At 35.3% G+C, this 22,816-nt stretch overlaps 1 protein-coding gene across 1 annotated transcript in view; it reads right to left on the bottom strand.

Annotated features, from left to right (window-relative positions):
• Positions 1-16,561, bottom strand: part of LOC127135807 (uncharacterized) — a 71,067-nt gene extending 54,506 nt beyond the window's left edge. The window contains exon 1 of the mRNA XM_051062443.1: positions 16,219-16,561. Coding sequence (XP_050918400.1) covers positions 16,219-16,561 — 343 coding nt within the window. The remainder of the gene's footprint in view (positions 1-16,218) is intronic.
• Positions 16,562-22,816: the final 6,255 nt, after the last annotated feature.

Genomic DNA, 22,816 nt, shown 5'->3' with positions numbered 1-22,816 from the left:
AAGATTGGGCATGCGTAGATGTTAGGTTCATGATATGGGAATGTGCTATATGAATGAGATGATATGAATGGTTTGACGCTAGAGCGTAGTGACATGATTAATGCATGACAATGATTTGAATGTTTCCACAAGTGCCCCTGTGATGGGTCGTGGATTGTTAGGGATTAGAGAGGTTTTTTGTGTAACCAAGTTATTTTGTCAAAAGGTGGTAGGGTGTTACGCTAGCATGGCTTCCCGATACCCGTTTGAAACTTGACGATTGTTGATCTATGATAGATGTTGTACATGCATCTTGAAAGTATTGAGAGGGATTGTCCCTGCAGTATCCCATAGTTGCCCCTGTCTGTTAGGTCTTTGAAGAAATTCATGTCAATATGAATTTGAAGTGACTTAGCCATACCATTCACTTGAGACGTCATGCCGTAATTTTAGCCTTGGAGAGATCCGTCTTTGACTAATCGACCCTTAGAATGATATGCCCCTGATGAACCATTTTTTGGAGCAGTTTCTTTTGATTAAGCCTTGCGGCGGTCTGTCCCATATTGATTGAGCCTTGGAGGGTATTGCCCTTATTTGTAGGCCTTCTTGAAAGAGTTTCCTAAAAAGGAAATTGGATCCCACCATGCTATGGTATGACTTTGATATGAACTACCCCGACATTTAAATCTTGAAAAGTTTGTCCCTGATTATTAGGGTCTGGAGGAGTGTCCTGAGAAGGAACTTGGATCTCACAATGCTGTGATATGACCTTTATATGAATTGCCCCAGTATTTGAATCTTTGAAAAGTATGCCCCAGATTGGATGACTTTTTGGAGTGATTGGCCTCAATATGCCCCTGAGTTGGTATGCCCCAGTATGAGAGTCTTGAAAGAGTCTTCCCATGATTATTAAGGTCATGTGGGTGTTTTGACATAGGTGTATCAAATATTGAAAGGTTTATCCTCTAATCAATAGGATCTTCAGATGATGTGCCCCTATGATTATAAGGATTTTCTCCTAATTAGAAGGATCCTTAGATGACTTGCCTCTAGTGTCTTGAAACTATTCGCCTTTGATCAGACTATTGCTGAAATTTCCTTGATGCTAAGTATTGATTTGTGAGAAAAATGTTCTCTTTGAAAAGTAATTCTAACATCATGCTCATGCGAGTTTCTGAAATCGAAAATTGTTATGGAAAATGGATATGGTGTATACAAATGATATCTGGCCACGAGGTTGGCACAAATGAAGATGTGAAAATATGATAAAACAAGATGGTTATCAATGATTTAACAAACATTTGGAGTTAGTTTAACGATTTTGCTGAGTATGCTTTCATAGTGAACCTAGCTTCAATTAGGACTTTTAAATGTTATAACGTGGCCTGGTTCAGGGTTTATGAAACAAAAGATATAAGGCTCAAATTTTAATTTTATCCCACCCCTTCTCCTTGATGATCTTCATTCCTAAATCCAATTAATTCAACAAATGCATTTAGTCTGCAAGAGAATTTTGATAGACAATGATGGAGGTAGATGTAATGATTCAAGTACTGATAAGATTCTTGAGGTGGCAGTCACTTACTTTCACTTACAAGCTTTTTCCGTTTTTTTTGCTTTTTAATCCCTATTTTTGCATGGACCAATTCTTTTGAATTCTGGTCCATCGGGATGCCTTAACTTTTGCCTAAGTCAACTCCGTTTTGGTTTTTGACTTAGCGGGCTTTTTTTTAAACATGATGCCCTAACTTTTGCCTAAGTCAAATTTTTAGGTTTTCTTTTTGACTTAGTGGGCTTCTTTTTTGAAACAAATCTTGTGATATTTACTTTTGATTTTGAAGGTTGTGACTGCCATGTTAGCTATTCCTAGCTTTGTCCTCATTGCTTCCTCGATGTTGAATGGTGTAAGGAAGATGTTGCTTGAACCTCTTACTGATGTGATTATGGAATAGTTCTCTTGAGACTAGAATGCATCATTGACTTAATTGAAACTACCCTGCCCCTGGTTAATATTAAGGGTTTTTATGAATAGAAAAAGAAACACCAACTTCTGGCTCGAGGGGGTTGACTACGGATTATCTCCTTATTTCTCCAGTGTTGGGAAGTGAAACAATGCCTTACATCATCATCCAGGTCTTACTATTAAAAGCATAGTCAGCAAAATTTAGTTATTTTATTTCATTCTCCTCATAAGTTTGTTAATAGGTGAGAAGTGAAAATAAAAGGTTTGATTGATTTTTATTTTTATTTTCATGATGGCATAAGAAAGAGTGTAAATGAATGGATTGATTTCAAAAACATGCATGCTCATTTTACTAAAATTATTTCCAAAGAGTACAACTTTTAATACAAAAACCACTTAGCAAAAAAGAAATTACAACTGGAACTGATAGAGTCTTTTGATCCCAGGGATGAGCTTCATTGTTGATCCACTATCTTTAGGGGATGCTTTTTAATGTTCTTGCACTTTGTTAAAGTAAGGGTGATCGTTCACCAATGGGACTCCTTCTTTGAAAGTCAATTGTAGGTTTTGTACTTTGTGCTCACATCTGGCATTCTCGCAATGACCTTTAGGGTATAGACGAGGAGAGAGATCATTCGGTTGTAGTCCTACTAGGGCATCTCTAATTAAGTCATGAGACGTTAGTATAGGATCCAATTTCCTTCCAAGCTTCCTTTGTTGTGATTAATGAGGCGCATGGGTTGCAGCCGAAGAAGATATTGTTGCAGACCTTGTTACGGTGACATCATCCAGGTTCGTTGTATTTAAAGCATTGGATAGGTCGGTGGCTTGCAAGGAAAAGGGTTACCTTCTCTCTTAAATGGTACTTTCTCTTCTTGAGACATGTGGCAAGTTCATTTGCGAGCATCGGGAGACTTGCTAGCTGGATAGGGGAGAAAGCGGAAAGGATATGCAAATGTATATGTATGTATGCAAATGCACAAAAATGCATGGGTATCCAAAAATATTTTTATTTTTTACTTTGAAGGTATGCTAAAAGGTTTTCTTTTAGATTCAATGCAAGTGTCACATTAGGATAATGAATGATAGGAGAACCCACACAGGTTTAGGGATTATGATGGATATAGAACCCACATATGGGTTTAAGGATAATGTCGAATATAAGGACACCTTGTTTAAGAAGGTTCCTTATAGATAGGGATAATAGTTGGCATGGGAAACCCAAACAGTTTTGAGACATGTAAGATAATATGCAAGCATGACCTAGTTAAGGGTAGACTCCTTATGATATATCAGATTTAGGCTTAGACTACCCAATCCCCTCACTTGTAGGATATAAAGTTTTTGTAGGATGATAGCTCTAGAGTAATTGATTATACCCTTGTTTTACCATGAGAAAGAGCAAGCCTTCCTACGGTAAGCCTTTGGGATAAGTCTCGTCTAGGAGGGACCTAGTAACAACCTTTGCAGGTTGATAACATAAGGTCACCCTAAGTTAAAAGGGTTCTAGAAGAGGTCCCCAGAGTCATGGACCGAACTCAAAGTTTTATCATGAAGAAGTGCTGGCCTTCTCATGACAACCCTTTTGAATTGATCTATTCTGGGCGGAATCGTCATCAAAGACCCCACGGGATGAAAACCCCGGTGGCCGAGACAGGACGACCCCTTACTTAAGTTTATATTTTTTCTCAAGCCTGGGTTTTGACTTCACACCTTTGAAAATCCCAATCAATATGATATGACAGGCATAATAATATAATAAAGAATAAAGTGAATAAATAAATAAATAAATATAAATAAAGGAAAGCAAATACACATAGAAACAAGCACAACCCTAAAACCCAAGGTTAGGATGGACTCTCTTTAGGGAAAGTATAAATATTCCCCAGCAGAGTCGCCAGCTGTTGCGGCTGGAAAAATGACAGAGTCGCCACCATCCTTTATTCGTTCCTAAGGAACAGGGAAATAATGATAAAACCTATAAGTTAAAGGTGAGATACTGGGTTCGGGAGTCAGTTAAGTAAGGGGAAGGTGTTAGGCACCCCTTACCTCCATTGTACTCAATGGGATCCTCCTTTTGTTCGAGGGTTAGTGTGTTTATAAGGAAAGTTTGCTTTAATATTTGTTAATTGTTTAATTATTTATCTATTTATTGAAAATTATTTTCTCATTTAAAAGAAAATTGATTAACTAAGAAAGGAAAACTTAAAAATGTTTTTGATTATTGTACTCGCTAGAGTTTACAACTCTATGCCTACGTACCTCCAAGTTCATTGAAGGATCAGAGTCCCGTAGTTCTGGTAGAAAAAAGTTGTTTGTTGATTGTTTTTATCCCTTAAAAATTCTCACGCATCGGGGGCGGAGAAGTGATTGATTTTAAGAAAATGCCTCAATACACTAAGGTAGAGGACTTATAGTTTGAAGTGCGTCGAATTTGATTTTATCCCTTGATTATTTGTAAAGATAATATTTAATTTATTTAAAAAAATAAATTAGTGATTATACTAGAATATTAGACATAATCCTTTATCCCGATTTTATCCCTCATTTAACCCTTGAAAACCTTAGAGTTTTATCCCATATACTTGTCCCATTTGATTGAAAAATATAATTTAATTTGATTAATAAAATTAAATAAGATGTCATATGATATATCCCTTATCCCGATCTTATCCCTTAGTTAATTTACAAAAATATGATGATTATTTTAATTTCAGAAAATAACCCATAACAATATTATATGATTATAAAGTAACAAAATATCATATTCCTTATCCCGATTATTTATCCCTAAAAACCATAAAAATTTATCCCTGATTTTTTATCCCTAAAATTATCTCATGATTTTATCCCATAAATTTTATCTCTTGTTTTTATCCCTTGAAATTGTTATAGAATTTTATACATGTTTTTATCCCTTATTTTTAAAAATATAATTTAATTTAATTGATAAAAATAAATTAATTTAGATGTAATAAGATATATCTCTTATCCCAATTTTATCCCTAACAATCGTTATAGATTTTATCCCATGTTGTGTTATAAAATAAAAATATTTAATTTATTTAAGAAAATAAATTAGTGATTAGAATCGAATATTTAGACATAACCCTTATCCCTAATTTTGTCCATAATTTTACCCCTTGAAAATTCCTAGAACTTTATCCCATGTTTGTATCTCATGTCCTTCTCCCATTTGATTTGAAAATATAGTTTAATTTAATTAAGAAAATTAAATAGAATGTAATAAGATATATCCTCTATCCCAACGTTATCCCTAATTTAAATCCCTTAAAATCCTAGAAATTATCCCTAAATTTTATCCCATATTATCCCTAATTTTATCCCATAATTTTATCCTTTGAAAATTCCTAGAAATTATCCCTGAACTTTATCTCGTATTATCCCTAAAATTGTCCCATAGGTTAACCCTGATTTTCCAAATTTAGTCAATATCCCATAATTAACCCAATGTTTTTTTATTATTTATATTAACCCATTTTTCAAGAATTAACCCATAATTTCAATATACCTAATTGTTCTAAGATTAACCCCTGACACTTAATTTAAATCTTTAATTCCATTATTTCCCTACTTATCTAATATTAAACTAAATATATATTTTTTGTATCTTTTAAAAAATGTTATCACTTTGTAAATTAAGTACAGTAATTAATCATTTAAATTAAAACTACAAATTAAGATTAAACGCTTAAGTTAATTAACTAAAAAAAATTAAATCAAAACGAATAAGGGAGGTATATAATTGGGTTTGAGTAATGGTAAATGGAGAGGGTCTAAAGTCAATGGATAAAATCCTAATTCACTCAAATAATAATTTTAAATAATTAATATATATCATGCCATAATTAAATAATTACTAATGATAATGTCCTAACTAATAATGTTAATAGTTAATGGTTTCTTTAACAACTAGATAAATAATGGAATAAAATTAGATCTAATGGAGTACCTCATTTTATCCATCTACTACAACTAGCAGTATATGACGTACGGGAAAATATTAGATATGCATAGCCTTTTTTTTTCTATATCACATTCATACGTTTAATAACAATGAAACAATACTCCACATATAAAATATATATATTGTTAACCATACTCAACATGTTAAAAGCAAAGATCTCAGAATGAAAATAAAGAAAATGAAAGAGAGACAAATACAGGGAGAGTGAAAGCGTGAGACATAGTGAGAGGTGCTGACCGGAGAGGAAGACAACCTGCCAGATCTGGATGGATGGAGGTGCTCCAGTGACCGGTGGCGATCGGATCTAAGGTAGTTTACAGCGTGCGCCGAGGTTGTCGGTGTTGGTGGTGGTCGGTAATGAGATGTATGTGTGCAGATCTGTGAGGGCAACTGTGCGGTGGAGGCGTCGGCGTTTTCGGCAGCAGTTTCTTGATGACGGTGTTGTAGTTGGTGGGTTATGCTCGCATTCCGTTTTTTCTCCGGCACGGTCGTGATGTTGTTAATGGAATGTTATTAGAACCGGTGGGATTTTTGTACTATGAATCAATTCCTTCCCCTTTCTCTTCTTACAACTCCTTCTTTTATAGTAGAAATATTAAGTTTGAGAATTCAATTTAATTGATTTCCGATTGATCTTCTATGTGATTTGATTTCATACCAATTTAGAATTGATTTAGTATTATTATGATTAATGAATATTTGACATTTGGATCTTGAATTTTTCGATTTGCTCTGCAATTTGAAGGAGATACGTTTGAGATATGAAAGTATGTGATTGTGAATTTGGAAAAAAATGATTTTTTCTTTTGATATTGGTGATGATGAGTGAAGTGCTATATCTATTCTTCCTTTTTTGGACTTATTCCAACAATAACATTAGTGAATATTTTCAAATGATTTATATATTGATCATAAACTTAATCCTAAATTAAGAAAATTTATGTGATGCACAAGGAAAGTGTGTTAAATTCGAAAGATGTGAAATTTGATGCAAATATGATTTTTTCTTTAAAATATCATATGAAGATATTAATAATGAGTAGATTCTGGAGAAAAAAAAGAGAGAGAGATTTTTTTTTGTTTGTGATTTTTTTTTTAAAAAAGAGAAGAAAACTATTCTTAAAAAATAAAAAAGTCAAGAAATGGGATTCGAACACATGACATTTTCACACTAATAAATAACTCCTTAAACTTACTCTACCACCCACTACACCCTTGAACTCATCTAAAAAGAAATGATACTTCTAAATATTTAAATAAAAACAAACAGTTTTATAATAGTTTAAACACTAAAATATTTTCAATAGCCAATAATAACTAATCTTTTTGCCTAATTTTTAATAATATAAAAGAACTCATAAACTATTAATCTATAATTTCATTTAAATAAATAACACCCTAATATAATATTTATATTTAATTACTTTCTAAATAGTATAATCTAATGAAATATAATATTATAATTGCTAATCCTATTTATTTTTCCTAAAAAAATGTTTTTAACGGTAAAACCCCATTTTTTTAGCATACTCCTACAAATTATATTATTTGGAAAAGTCTAAACAATACCTATAAACTAAAATCAACTCCTAAGAAGAACTAAAAATCAGAATGGTCTCCTTTTGACTTTTTAGGTCATTTGACCAGATGACTGGTATGCTCTGGATGTGTTAGTGTCGGCTAAAAATAAAAATGAAAAGGTGGTCAAAATTTAGGGTACGACAAGTTTGTTTGCAAAAGATGTCTGAATTCTTGAGGAAACATATTGCATCTGAATGTAATGGTGGCTTTTGCAGATGACTTGCGCAGGAAAACAGTCAAAATTGCTTTGAATGTGCTTAATCCCAGACAGTGAATTCAAACCGAGTAATTCCCCGGGGCATACGTGTATTTTTTGGTTACAGGTCACAGGAACCGGATGCCAAGTCATGAATCCTCACCCCCAAGCGGTTGACAAAGCCTCTCCTCTGCAGAGCAGGTTCCCCAGTAGAGTTGACAGTATCCAGACTGTATATCCCCAGCGGAGTCGACAGTGCCAGACTGTATCTTCCCAGCAACAGCGGAGTTGTCGCATACCCAACAGACAAGAGGGTGGTGTTCCCAGTGTTCATCTCGTCCCCAGCAGATTATTTTTTAACAGATTTGTTTTAATCCCCAGCCTGAGGACGATTAGCAAGTTCATATCCCCAGCAAAGGTCGATTCCTACGACATTTCCCCAGGAAGTGCTTTCCTCACAGACTCTCCTCGCAGAGCCTCGCCAAGCAAAGTTTCCATAGTTTATACTTCCCCAGCAAGGTCAACTTTTCAAAAAAGGCCGATTTATTTTCGGTGGCTCCCCGGTCCCGGCAGACGGATTGTTCCCCACATAGCATTCAAGGATTGATACAGCGATTCGCTCCCTTCCAGAGTTGCTTCCCCAAGCAGATTTCTTTTTTCTTTTGCACCATGCATAACATTTGCATTTGCATTTGCATGCATATCAAACATACACATAAGCTGATAAACAGGTTCTTCAAAGCAGACTGAAAAATTACTTTACAACCAAAGTCATGAGATTCGGCCAGAGGATCAAGTGTGTGTGTGACCCAGCATGAGGGTCATTTCGAAGATTCAGCCTGAGAATCGTTTTCCAGAGATCCAGCCTGAGGGTCATTTCGAAGATTCAGCCAGAGAGTCAACTACGAGCATTATTTCCCCAGCAAGCCAGCTGGAGGAATAGATTGACAGCTCAACAGAAAATCAACCTACAAGAGGATCCAGCCCGCGGATCGCATTAAAAAAACAAAGTCTAATCGAAGAGTCGTTATAACATGTTCTAGCCTGAAGAATATGTACGAAGCCCAAAAGTGGGATATTCTCGAAGCTGCATATCTAACATGAAGACTGTAGATTTCGAAAGAGGGTCAACCAGCGCATGCCCCAGATGCGAGATCCTGATGATGGGAATTTATCATCAAAACAATCCAGATCTAGCCGGAAGATCAAAGTCAGGTCTAGCCCGAAGACCGAAAAATAGATAGATTCAGCCAGAGAATCGAAACAATTCAGATCTAGCCAGAAGATCGAAATAGATTCAGCCAGAGAATCGAAACAATTCAGATCTAGCCAGAAGATCGAAGAAGATCTAGCCAGAAGATCGAAGTCAGGTCTAGCCCGAAGACCAGAAATAGATTCAACCAGAGAATCGAAATAATTCAGATCTAGCCAGAAGATCGAAGTAGATTCAGCCAGAGAATCAAAGAAAATAGATTCAGCCAGAGAATCGAAACAATCCAGATCTAGCAAGAAGATCGAAGTAGATTCAGCTAGAGAATCAAAGGAAATAGATTCAGCCAGAGAATCGAAACAAAGGAGATCTAGCCAGAAGATCGAAGAAGATCTAGCCAGAAGATTAAAACCGTATCCAGCCCGAGGATCAAAATTAACATCCAACTAGAGGACTAAATTGAGTATAGATTCAGCCAGAGGATCGAAACTCCAGATTAAGTCAGAAGACTGATTCAGATTCAGCCAGAGGATCGGAAGAAAAATAAACAGCGCGGTGTATTTCAACATTTTTGTGGTGTTCTCGGAGCGCAAATTATCGGTCTGTCTTTGGTATTCAATCACAGCTCACCCTGTTTGTCTGATAAGCTGTTCGCTTTCACCCTGCTCGGGTTAGCTGATGATCGAATAGGGGCAACTGTAACACCCCAAAATTTGCCCTCCTCATTCATGCATTCATTTTTAGGTCATTTAACATTTCATATTGCATTTCATCATGTCAATCAGAATCAGATCCAAGAAACTTTATTTAAAAAAAAAACGAAGAAAAAAAAATGAAAAAAAAAAAACGAAAAAAAAAAAAAAAAAAACGAAAAAAATAATAATAATAATTAAATAAATAAATAAATAAATAAAATAAAAGGAAAAAATCTCAGACTTGGACCTCTCTCAAAAGCCCACTAAGCTACCAATATTAGGCTATAAATACTAGAGTTTCATTGAAACAAAACAGACAGAAAAAGGAAGAGAAGCAAAACACTCTGAGGTTTCCTTGGGACAAAACCTGGAGAGAAACCTGACAGAGAACTCAGAGCAGCCTCCAAACCCTGAAGGGATCTCAACTGCACAGAATCACCTCTGCCTCACATAAACCCTAAAGATTGTTTTGTAAACCTCACGGGTGCAACTCAATTTCAATCAAGCTCTCCAATCAGGTTTGCCCTATATCCATCATCTTTATGCCTTTAATTTGAATGCTTTAAATGTATGAGGTATTATGGGTGAATTTGATACCCTTTTGATGCATGTGTTTGACAAGAGGTTTAGGCCTCCTACCCTTGGTTGCTTTTTGTGAGCTTTTTGTGAATTGAAAGGGCATGATTCATGTGGTTACATTTTGATTTGGGGGCAACTCTTGGTTACCCTATTTTGTTTCTCTAACCTGTTTGTTGAGTTTTGTTTTGTGAGGGTTCATATGACTCTTGCAGAGATGGTTTGCCTGGTGTTCCACTTTATTTGTGGGATACCGCCTGGAGGTTTCATTCCGAGTACCTGTACTGACTCACTTTCTTTGATGGTGTTAGCTTGGGAGGATCTCAGGGTTTCCTTGTTCCGTTAATTACTGTTACTTCGGATCTTTATCCGTGTGGTACTTTTACATTTTCCCGTATTTTTACCGTTTTCCTAGCTGGAAAACCTCGATAGGAGGCAATGTTTTTGTGTGTTTATTTTTTTTACAGGTTCCTTCGTCTAGGATTTCCCTTTTGCCTGAGCATCCCAAACGCAAACAAATTCATTGATTTTTCTTCTCCATAGAACACGTTTACTCCTTCTACTACAGGCGAGTAAGTCTCCAAAGGTCGAGCATCCGGTAGATTGCGTAGTAACGTCGTTCGTCCAAAATCCAATCCATAACCCCGTAGTTAGCCGAACTACGGCTTGCTCTGATTCTCATTCCAGATGAGATACGTGGGCATAAGACGCGATGTCTTAGCGAGCACAATTACCCTTAACCCCTAGGTAGCCGAGCTACGAAGACTCTGATTCTCATATTCAGATGAGATACGTATGCAGTGGATGCGACATCCGTGCGAGTCATTTTCTTTTGACCCCTTTTTTTTAGTAAATAACACATTAGATAAACCCACACCCTTTAGACAAGAACTACAAAAGTGGATCCCGTAGAGTACTACGGATGCGTAGGGATGCTAATACCTTCCCTTCGCATAATCGACTCCCGAACCCAAGATTTGGTTGCGAGACCCTGTCTTGTCCTTTCCTTTTTCCAAGTTTACTTCGAGCGTTTCCTTTCCCTCCTTTGGGATAAATAACGCGCGGTGGCGACTCTCCTGTCTTTCTTCGCCGGTTGTTTTTTTTCACATTCCATTTTTTAGGTTGCGATACACCCAAAACATCCTTAGTACTCTAAGAGAACCCTTTTTGCAAACATGTGTTGTAGGTTGGTATTTGTGAAAATATGTGCAAACGATTGGGGGGATGAGAGGAGAATATATTATATTTACAATTTTGTTGTTTGAATGGATGAACCCATTGCCTACGTACCATCACAAAGAAGGATCAAAACCTCGTAGTTCGGGGTAAAAATCTCAAAGATTGGTGAATTGATTTGATCAAAAGCCTTAAGGTCTTTTGTTATTAAAGGGAGAAAACTCAACCTAAACCAACAATCCACCATGTGAGGAGAGCTTCAACATACTAGTGAGGGGTTAACCCTATAATAAGTATGAAAGACTTATAATCCAATCACTAAGGATGAGGTGAGGTTTACATCAACCACTATGATAACTCAAACCTATGACTAATGTTTATGAAAAGGTTTTAACAAAGGTGTCATTGGAACCACAAAACCACTTGAAGTGAGTTATATTTACAAGTTAGATTTATTTGCAAAATGAAGTCAAAGTTGGATGAAAGTTCATTCACAATGAGTGTTTATGAAAAGATTTTGAAAAGTCAAAGGTATAAGGCCTAGGTTTCTAGTTTAAAACAAAGTCAAAGTTTGCAAGAAAAGATTTTGGCTTGGTTAGAGTGAGGAGAAGAAGAGAAGGGCTAGTCCTAAAGCATACAAAGATAAGGGGAGAAAGATAAACCCTTGGAGTTCCTTTTCTTGAAGTCATAAAGATGACTAAAGATGCTCCTTTCCTTTGAACTTAGCAAACAAACAAGCAATCACACAATTTGAATTCAAGCTCCTAGGATCTCCATTTGGCTTGCCTCTCTTAACTTGGCTATTCATGACAATGGTCCTCTTTACTATCTTAAGATGGAATCCCTATCACACAAGAGCAAACATCAAAAATTTCACAACACAATAAGAGGAATGGACAAAGAATAAGTTTTGGAAAGGAAGTCCTATAAAGTCAACTTTGAAATTTAGCATTCTAAAGGCATGAGGCCTAGTTGCTCTTCAACAAGTTTAGCATTCTAAAGGCATGATGCCTAGTTGCTCTTGAACTCCTTTAAGCATAAGTATGTCATAATTCTAAGTCCTTTCTCCTTTTTGCATTAGGTTCACACAAAACAAAGACACAACAACCACAAGACAACAATATATTTATATACAATAATGACCTCAAATGAGCAAAAGAAAAATGACATAAACATAAAATATGTGCTCAAGTGAGCAAAATGAAAAGCAATATGAATAAATGAGCAAGAAATAAATGGAATTAAAGTAAAGGGCAAGAAATTAAATGCTCAAATTAAAGTTAGTAATTAGTGGAGTTATGTTAGTTTGTCATAAGACAATGTAGCGCTATGTTAAGCAATCGTAAGTGGACTAATGTAGTAGTCACACCTATCTGAGGCCCATCAATAAAACTATAGGCAACTAAACACAAGTTAGAGATCATGACTAGTAAGCCAAGCTCCACAAACTTGCCATGCCAAAACAAAAGGGGAAGGGCCTTGTATGGACTTTAGGTTTTTTGCTTGACCAAGAAGCAATCTATCTTGGACACAAAACAACTCACTTGATCTTGGATCAAGTTGAGTTTGGTTTGGATCAAAGAAGGTTAAACCTCTCATTTGTCAAGACCAACCATAAGACATTAACTCATTGGCCAAATGATGAAAAGAAAGGGATGAAGATGAAATGGAGGGAAAAAGAATTCAAGTATCAAACTCAATTAATCAAATGTGAACCAAGTCATCATCAATCAATGCGAAACAGAAAAGAAATGAGGATTACAAGTCAACAAGTCAACCATAATTTTTTGGTAATTTTTGATTTAAAAATAAATGTAAAATAAAATAATCAAAATATGGTCAAACCTCAAATTTAATTCAAATCAACTTCAACAAGTCCAATTAAATTCTCACAGGTCTAACATGGTCAAACAAACCTTGACAATTTTTCTCAACAATTTTTGAAATCAGAAGCTATTTTAAAACAATTAAAAACAATAAAAAATAACACAATATGAATTAAAATCTCAAATAAATCTCAAATCAAATAAGAAATTGATGAGACTATTTTTCATTGACTTATCATGACCCATAGGTGTTAGGAAAATATTTTTGGATTTTTCAAATATCAGAAAGTAATAAAAAATGAATTAAAAGTATTAAAAATCAAATAGTTCACAAAAAATATTAAATGAAGTCACAAAAATAATTAAAAAACAAAATATGAAACTAGATTTTTCAAGAATTTTTTTGGCATTGGTCTCATATTTTTGTGACTTCAAATAAAATATTTATGAATTTTTGAAAATAAAGGGAATTAACTGAAATTAAAAGAAAATGGGAATACTAGAAAAAATGCGCAGCCATCAGATCAATTCATTAATTGACGTGGCAATGGATCAAAGGCTCAGAGGCACGGATGCATGGTACGCTGGAGTCAAACGCGTGACATGTTGCATTAAATCAAGTAAACATAAAGACTGGTCCATATTAGAACGTGGAAACACAATCCAAGGGCTGGGAAGGCTACCACGTGGTGATGGTGGTGGAAACCACCATCTTCTCCGGTGAAGTACCAGATTGTGGCCACCATGCGTAGGGAAAAAGTTTGCAATGAAAATAAAAAATAAGGACATCAAAATGAAGCTCAGGTGATGTATATCACCACTGTATCCATGGATCATCCTCACTCTTCCTATTTAGAGAGAAATGTGAGATGGAAGATCATGGTATGTCAACTAGAGTGGTACGATTTGAAAAATTAAGACCACCACTGGCCTGCCTCAAGTATGAGGACTTCAGAAAACCTCATAAACCAAAGAAAATCACATTGAATTGCAAGATCTATATCAAAAAAGTTTGAGGTTCTACCTCTGAAATGAAGCTTTAAATGCCACGAATTCCTCAAGATCTTGATCTGCTTTTGCTCTGGAAGTGTGATGGAGATGATAGGTTAAGGAATTGAGCTTTGAAAATCAACTAATGATGTTGAATTTCAAGCTTGAAAGAGAAAGAGAAATCTGAAAATTCCTTTAGTGAGGGTTGGGATTTCAATTCTGCAGAACTTCAGGTCTCCACTTGGTTGAAAAATGAATGGGATTGAGCTCTTATTTATAGTTGAAATGTGGCTGAGATCATGCTTCCCTTGTGTGCATGGGATTTAAATCTTCCTTGCATGGGCCTGTACAGGCGCATGTAAGGCCCAATGATGGGTGATAAACCATGCTGAGATCAACTGGAATTGAATTGGACGTGCAATTGTGATGGAAATAGCTTGCACATGAAGTTACAACATGAAATGCAAAAATGACCCTAAAGAGAAAGCTCTTCGAAACTCACACATGGAAAGTCCAAAAAAGTAATGTGCGTAATGGTTGGAAAGCCCTTGAAATAAGGAACAAAAGTCATGTTGGGAAAAAATTCATTTGGCATTTGGAAATTAGTGAAAATTGGCTGTGAAAGTTTGGGCACAAAACATGTCTAAGTCACCCTTTGAAAATTTTCACCAAAAGCAAGCCTCTTCAAGCCCTTCTGTTTCAATGATGCAAGCTTCAAATGAAACAACCTCCAACATTAAAGTTATAGATATTTCAAGATGATCAATTTAGACTCAAATTTTTAATCATTTGGATTTTTCATGAAAACATTATGGGCATTTGAAGTTGGCATTTTTTCAAATTCAATGACTTAGGTCCAAAGTGACCTATAATGTTTTGTATTATCAAACGTATTTATTTAAGGATTATGAAATTGTTTCCAACATAATATTTGAATTAGACATCTTAAGTTTTCCAATGCATTTGGTCTGACCTCAAAATCATAAAAATTAAAGAAGTTAGGTCCTTGGGAAGTTGACCCAAAATTAAGGTTTCAGTCAAAATGACCTATAATGTTTTGAAATGAATGATGACCTTCCAAGTTTCAAATGGATTTTTGATGAACATAATAGTTGTTTATATGGTTCGTACAAACAGTTTGTCTCTTGGGATCATCTTCATTTGACAAACACATCAAAAGTTATATCTCAATGGTGCTCAGTTTAGTCAGATGACTTGACTGGTCAACTTTTCAAAGCCAAACTTCCAATATTGATGAATAAATGATTTAGGGCCCTCAGATAGGCCCATATATGCATAAAATGATAAATGAAAGAACTTCCCTTTATTAAATTTGATCATAGGTTGAGATTGCTTCATGAGCAAGGCACAGTCAAAGCACAGTGAAATTAGGGTTTCCTTGGGAAACAATCCTCAAGCCCCTTGGGTTATATTGATCAAATTGGTAAATTGAGATACTTGGGAGACATATATGATGATTAGGAGCTTTGTGGACCATTGTCATGCTTTTTCTCATCTTCATCTAGCCATTCCATTGAGCTTAGGAGCCTCCTAGGAGCATGGGAGCACATGATCACTTGAGCTTCAAAACAAAAAGAGTTAGTGACATATTTTTGTGCTTTTGGTTAGTAATTGAAATAAGAAAAGCAATAATATACAATACAAGCATTCTTGGTGGTCTCAAACCACTCACACAAGTCCCAACCCTAGGGTTAAGGAGCCAAACATGCTATGATCCTTGAGGCAATGCACTAAGCAATGATATGATGCCATGAGGGATCTTAGGGTCAAAATTAGGGTCTTACACCACACATAACATATAATTAAAGATTCAATCTCTCAGCACAATCCAAAGAAATAAAAGAATGTGTCGCACCAGTATTAATAATAGCAATCAAAGGCATATTATTAATAAAGCACGTACAACAAATCAATCTCTCTTCAGCAGAAGTATCAACACTGGACAATGCAAACACTTTCCCTTTGGCTTTCTCCTTCTTTGGTTTATTGCACTTGGTACTACTGTTCCCTTACTCACCACATTTGTAGCAAGTCACATTCGAACCAACTCTGCAATCAAAAGATTTGTGACCTTGCTTGCCACACTTGAAACAATTCACATCGCCCTTAGGACACTCGGGAGCATGATGTCCCTCAACATCACATCTGAAGCACTTGACAGGAGTGTGAGATCCTCCCCCACTCGACTTCTTGCCATCACCATCTTTCTTCTTACCATCATACGACTTCCCTTGGAATTGCCCTTTTCCTTTCTTATCATGTAAGGACTTGTAATGAGCAGCACTCTCATGGCTATCCTTATCATAAATTCTACTCTTGTTAACCAACTCAGAAAATCTCGTAATCTGTTGGTAACCCATTGCCTTCTTGATATTAGGTCTCAAGCTATTCACAAACTTAAGACACTTGGATATCTTAGCATTAGCAGTATTGTAATGGGGACAAAATTTGATCAACTTCTCAAACTTTGCAGCTTACTCAGCTACGGTACCATTACCTTGCTTCAACTCAAGGAATTCAATTTCCTTCTTTCCACGAACATCTTCTGGAAAACACTTCTCTAGAAAAGCATCACGGAAAAGTGCCCAAGTCACTTCAATGCCATCCTCATGAAATCTCTGAACAGTGTTGCGCCACCAAACCTCAGCTTCTTTCTGAAGCATATGAGTGCTAAACTGCACCTTCTGCGCATCTGAACAGTGCATAACTCGAAAGATTTTCTCAATCGCCTTCAACCACTCTTGAGCTTTGTCAGGTTCATGAGCTCTTCAAAAGTTAGCGGATTGTTCCTCTGGAACTTCCCCAAAGCACGAAACTCATCAGCATCACGCTCCCGATCACCAGCATTCATTTGCGGAATGGCACCTGCCAACAACGTCAATGCCGCCAAAAGCACATCATCATTCCTTCTAGCAACCATCGTCCTTCTACACCAACCAAAAAACCATAACAACAAGGATTGTTAAACAAACCGTATCGATTGTGTCATACACACAAATCAGATACAACGGAATCAAACAAATTCATAACCTGGCCGAATTACTGACCATGCTCTGATACCACTAATGTAATATCCCCCAAACTACTACTACTCAAATACAACATACAATTGCATAATCAGAGTAAATTAAAGCATGCATACACGAGGGCATCACATTTACTTCTGCCACAAATAACACATGCCATGGTCACATACAAGTAACACGAATTATGAATCAAAACCAAATAACCAACATGCAAACTCACACAGCGGAATAACATTTCTCTTCATAAATGATAAATAGTGATGATTCCCATAAATCATCTACCACAAAATATCGTTTTGGGCTCTAAGGCCACTCAACATCAAAACCAAAATATCCAAATAATAAGATAAAAGAGAGCACAACAATATCTCTCAACATCAAAACAAATACAAATAATCCCATAAACCCAAGTGTTACATGACCAGAGCATTATAGACTACCTAGTCAAAACACAACAAGAACTAGCCTTTGAATCTAATCCTTGTGCGAAGCACCACTATCTTCGGTACCTGAGCGATGTCGCCATAAAACATCATTCCAACAGAAGGGTGAGAATTTAAATCATTATAGAAAAACATAATAATATGAAATGTATAACAAACATACATATATTATTAGAATTCGTCATGCTTCATACAAACATGCATCATATCATTTATTAAAGAATCACATGTTTATCATCATACGACATGGCTCAATAATCCATAAGTATTCATTTATAAATACAACGATGTACAAAAGTCATATTTCACAACATATCTATTTCATGTACATATTATCATCCATCATCATTTACAAATCATCATCAAATATGTATATAACTTTCACATGATTCCATAATGTATACAAGTCACCATTTCGTCACATATATCACAAATATGCACGCATATCACACCAACAACACATCAACAATTCATATCAAATGGATCACCTAAAATCCACGTATATGAATATCTACCAAAATCATATCCACATAATCACACAAATAACAATTCACACTGACACATGCGACTCAATGTGTAACTCAATGTGATATACATGTGGATCCCATCCGTTATCATTTCCGACTTACCGAGCATCTCTCAAATAGACTAGATAACCACCTCTAAAGCTCGATTTGGCCTTAAGCTTTCAAACCCCATTCGGCATTAGGTTTGGGACAAGCAAATAATCTACGCGAGATTACCCAACATTGCCTCTTTCATAGACTCATGCTAGTGTAAGTGTGCAACAACAACAAAACTCATGCAATTAAAATGATCCCAACCCCTTAATCATACATAAGCATACCACAACCAACATTTGCACAACATACACCTAACATGACTTCATTCCCAAACAATACATCAAATAACATTCATCATCTCATCACAACACATTAGCATAAAGCAAACAAGCCAATTCATGTTATTCATCAAATTCACCAATTCACATCATACATACATAATTTCAAGTATTATGTTTCTTCACAAAATCCATCTAAAACCATCCAATACATGCCAAACAATAGAAAACATATCATTCACATTCATCACACTCTTTTGATAAAATATTAATCTACTGTTATCAAAATGAATATCATGTTATAGATAATTTTCTTAGTTTCGTAACAGTCCAAACGGAACCTCAACCGGAGTTACGGTTCAAAAGTTATTGAATTTAGAAGTCTTTCAAAATGTTGTCAAAAACCAAAAAATTTGCTATTGCGAAAATGCTGTCCAAAAACCAGAAAAACTGTTGTTGTGAAAATGTTATTGTCCAGCACAAATTTTCATCATAAAACCACATTAATCCATCATTTTTCATGAAATAAATAGTTATACAACCTATATATATATATATATATATATATATATATATATATATATATATATATATGTGTGTGTGTGTGTGTGTGTGTGTGTGTGTGTGTGTGTATAGCAACTATTAGGATCATAGAAACAAGATTCTAAGCTCCACTCATTTTCACCAAAATCCCAAATCAACCATTTTAAAGTGAAACTCAAACATGCAATTATACACCAAATCATGTTCTATACACATACCTTTAAGACCCCAATTTTGACTCTAAGATCCCTCATGTTATCTCATCATATGCATTGGCATTGAAATCACATCTTGGCATCCTCCTTACCCCTCATTCATTGGGTTTATATTGGGAGATATCACCAAACACTATTTGATCGTATCATACTTTGTATCTTTATCATTTACTAACCAAAATACCAAAAATATGTCTTTGTATTTGTCTAACTCTTTTTTAGGTAGTGCACATGCTCATCTTTGATCTATCAAGCTCATATCTAGGGTTTAAGACCCTCATTGCAAGGAGATCAATCAAGAATTGGTCTACCATGGCTCTAAATATCACTTATTAATCCCCATGATCTTCACATGTTATTTTGATCAAGAATTCATCAAGAGTTTGGAGTTGGTTTGCCTTGGAAACCATAATTCATCTGAGTATCTTATGTAACTTCTCCAACAAGCTTCTTCAACAATTGATCAAATATTTCAAAGGATACTTAAAATTTCATCATCTTATGCATATATAATCCTCCATGAGTCCCAAAAGTCAAGAGAACTGCAAGCTAGCAAATTGGTTCATGGTGGTTGACCAGAGGATTTCATTTGATCAAAATTGGGGTTCCCTAGACCTTATCTCCTACGATTTGTTGTCATATGAAAATGATTCCAAGAGAAAAGTTACTCTAACTGACATTCAAAACAACTTTCATTTTGAGGTATAGAGCTAGTTTTTCTTGGAAAGTTATTTTTTATGGTGAAAGATTATAGGTCATTTTGTCTAAACCCTAATTTCAAAATCAACTTCCCAAGACCATAACGTGCTCAATTTTTATGATATGAAAGCCATTCAAATTGAACAAACAAATTCAAGATGTCTACTTAAACTTTGATGTTTGGAGGAAGAGAAAATTCATCTTTTATGTGCATGTGATATGAGGATACATTATAGATCATTTTGGACCAATGCCATTGAACAAGTGATTTTCCTCAACTTCAAAAATGCATAACTCCTTCATATTAAATCCAAATGAGGTGAAATTGGTGACCATTTTTAAGGACTTTGAGAGAGATACAACTTTTATGAAGTAACATTTCTCATTTGAAACTCACATAAAAAGTTACCCAAGGTGGAATAAGTGAACATATGGCTTGACACTTAGAAATGTTTTTGGTATGTTTAATTTTCCCAACTTCCACCTCAAACTTCATCATGGTCCAAGCTTCAAATGAAAAAGTGTTCAACATAAAAGTTGTTCCTCTTGATCTAACCTTTCCAAAAAGTCCAAATTCATCTCATTTGTACAAGGTATGAGTGACTTGTGCATGGCTTGAACATGGATGATCATTTGGCACAATTGGACTTGAAACTTTCATACACAAATGCATGGATTTCCAACATGACTTCAACAATGTCTGTACTCAATTGTGGACCAGAAGAAGTGATTACATGGGCCTGTTACACGCCCATGCACCCATGCAATGTACATTGCTATTTTTGGAACTTTGATTTCAAGTGTGCATTTAGCATTCATGTGGCTATAAATAGAACCCATTGCCATCAGAATTGAGGACCTTGCGCATCAGCTTTGAATCCCAACCTCCAAAACCCTCTCATTTAAAGGATAACCTTGAGAATTTCCATTGGAAATTTAGTTTGAATCTCACTATTTTGAGATTCAAATCTCCAAGAGTCCTGTGCCTTTTATTAATCTAATTCCACCCCATCAATTGTCCAGAGCAAGATCAATATCAAGCAAGAGCAAGATCGTGTTCATACATACCTGCATTGAAGGTATTTTCCAGAATTTTTCATCTCTTCAATTCTCACTTAATTCTCCATAATTCTTCTTGATCTTTGGTTGCCTGAAGTCCTACCAATGTAGGCAACAAGATTGAGTTGCTTTGAGGTCAAATCGAAGCAACTCAGATCATGCACCTCAAAATTCAACTCCCTGTATCTTTCAATATACTTGGAGTTAGGAGAAATTGAGGTCATATTCGAGCTCCTGAGCATTTTTAATTTAAATTCATGTCCTTATTTTTTATTTTGGTGATGGTTGTGAGTGAACCAGTCCGGTGGAGCTCACCAGAGAAGGAGACCGGAGCTTTGGCTCCGGTGGTGTGCTAGCGCTCATCTGAACCATATGATCCCTTTTAAACGTTTTAATCTCGTGCATTGGTTTTGAATACCATCCATACAACGCTTTGACTTGTATCCATCATGTAACGCGCGCTAGCAGCCACTTGATATGCCACCTCAATTAATGAGGGAGATCAAGTGGTCCACGTTTTTTCCCATTTTCCTATTTTTCTTTTATTTGGTTTATTTTCATTAATTCATATTAGTTTTAATACCGATCCAAAAAAATATGAGTTTCACCAAAAAAAAATTAAATAAATTCCTCTTTCATTTTCTGAATTAAAATTATTTTTTGGAAGATTTTTTTTAAATAATCATTTTTTTAAAAAAAAATACAAAAATAACCATAATTTCAAAAAAATTACAAAAATGGGCACTTTTATGCCCTAAAAACACATGGGCGCCATCCTAGATGGCGCCTACCCTTTAGTTGGAGGGCAAGTCGCCACTAGGAGTGGCGCCTACTCCTTTTTCTAATTTTATTTTAATTTATTTTTTTATTTTTTTTAATATGTTTTTAATTATTTTTTAAATCTTTTTTAACTTATTTTAAATTTATTAATTTATATTTATTATAAATTATATTAATTTATATTAATACATATATATAAATAATATTATTTACAAGATATATATATATATATATATATATATATATATATTAATTTATATATATTAATTTAATTTATAACTAAATAATATTATTTATAAATTATTAAAATATATTAATTTATATACATGTAAATAAATAATATTATGTATATATTTGTAAAATACACAAGATATATATATAAATATATATTAATTTATATTAATAAACATAATATATTTATATTAAAATAATACACAAGGCAAATATTATAAAGTTTAATTAAAATGCTTTATTAATTTGGGATTTTTTACATATTATGCGGTCCCTGGTACGATCCGCACGGGGGAGGTCTAACTACTCGTCTAGACGGCTCACGTGGTGGCGGTGTTTCCCTATTCCCACCCCTAGTCCTAACGCGTCCCCTTGCCCTTTGTCGTTGTGGTTGGGTCGAAGTCCCTTCAATGCTGTAGGAAAGGCGGGTGCCCTCTGCTCCCTCAAAGCTTTGTCTCGGTGGGACAAACTGACTCATGTTGGATGCTCCCTCGAAATGTGGCATTTGGTAGTTAAGGGTTGAATCGGGTTGGCTAAAGAACAATGTTTGTTGTGGTGTGTAGTAGTCTTGTTGGTAATCCTCTTGTATACCTGTGTCGGGGCTAAGTGGAGGACTGGAAGAGCCCGGGACATCGTCGTGATGGAAGTGTTGGGATTGGTGTTGGTGGGGGGATTGAGTTTGTGGTAGGTGTTAGGACTGTTGATGGTGGTGGGAATGTTGAGGTTGGTGTTGGTAGTCTTCATGATATTGGGGTTGAGTTTGTGGTTGTAGTGTTGA

Source organism: Lathyrus oleraceus, chromosome 4, assembly GCF_024323335.1.
Source record: "Lathyrus oleraceus cultivar Zhongwan6 chromosome 4, CAAS_Psat_ZW6_1.0, whole genome shotgun sequence".
Lineage (NCBI taxonomy): Eukaryota > Viridiplantae > Streptophyta > Magnoliopsida > Fabales > Fabaceae > Lathyrus > Lathyrus oleraceus.
Note: the sequence above shows the minus strand (reverse complement) of the source record. Positions and strands in the feature narration are given on the sequence as shown.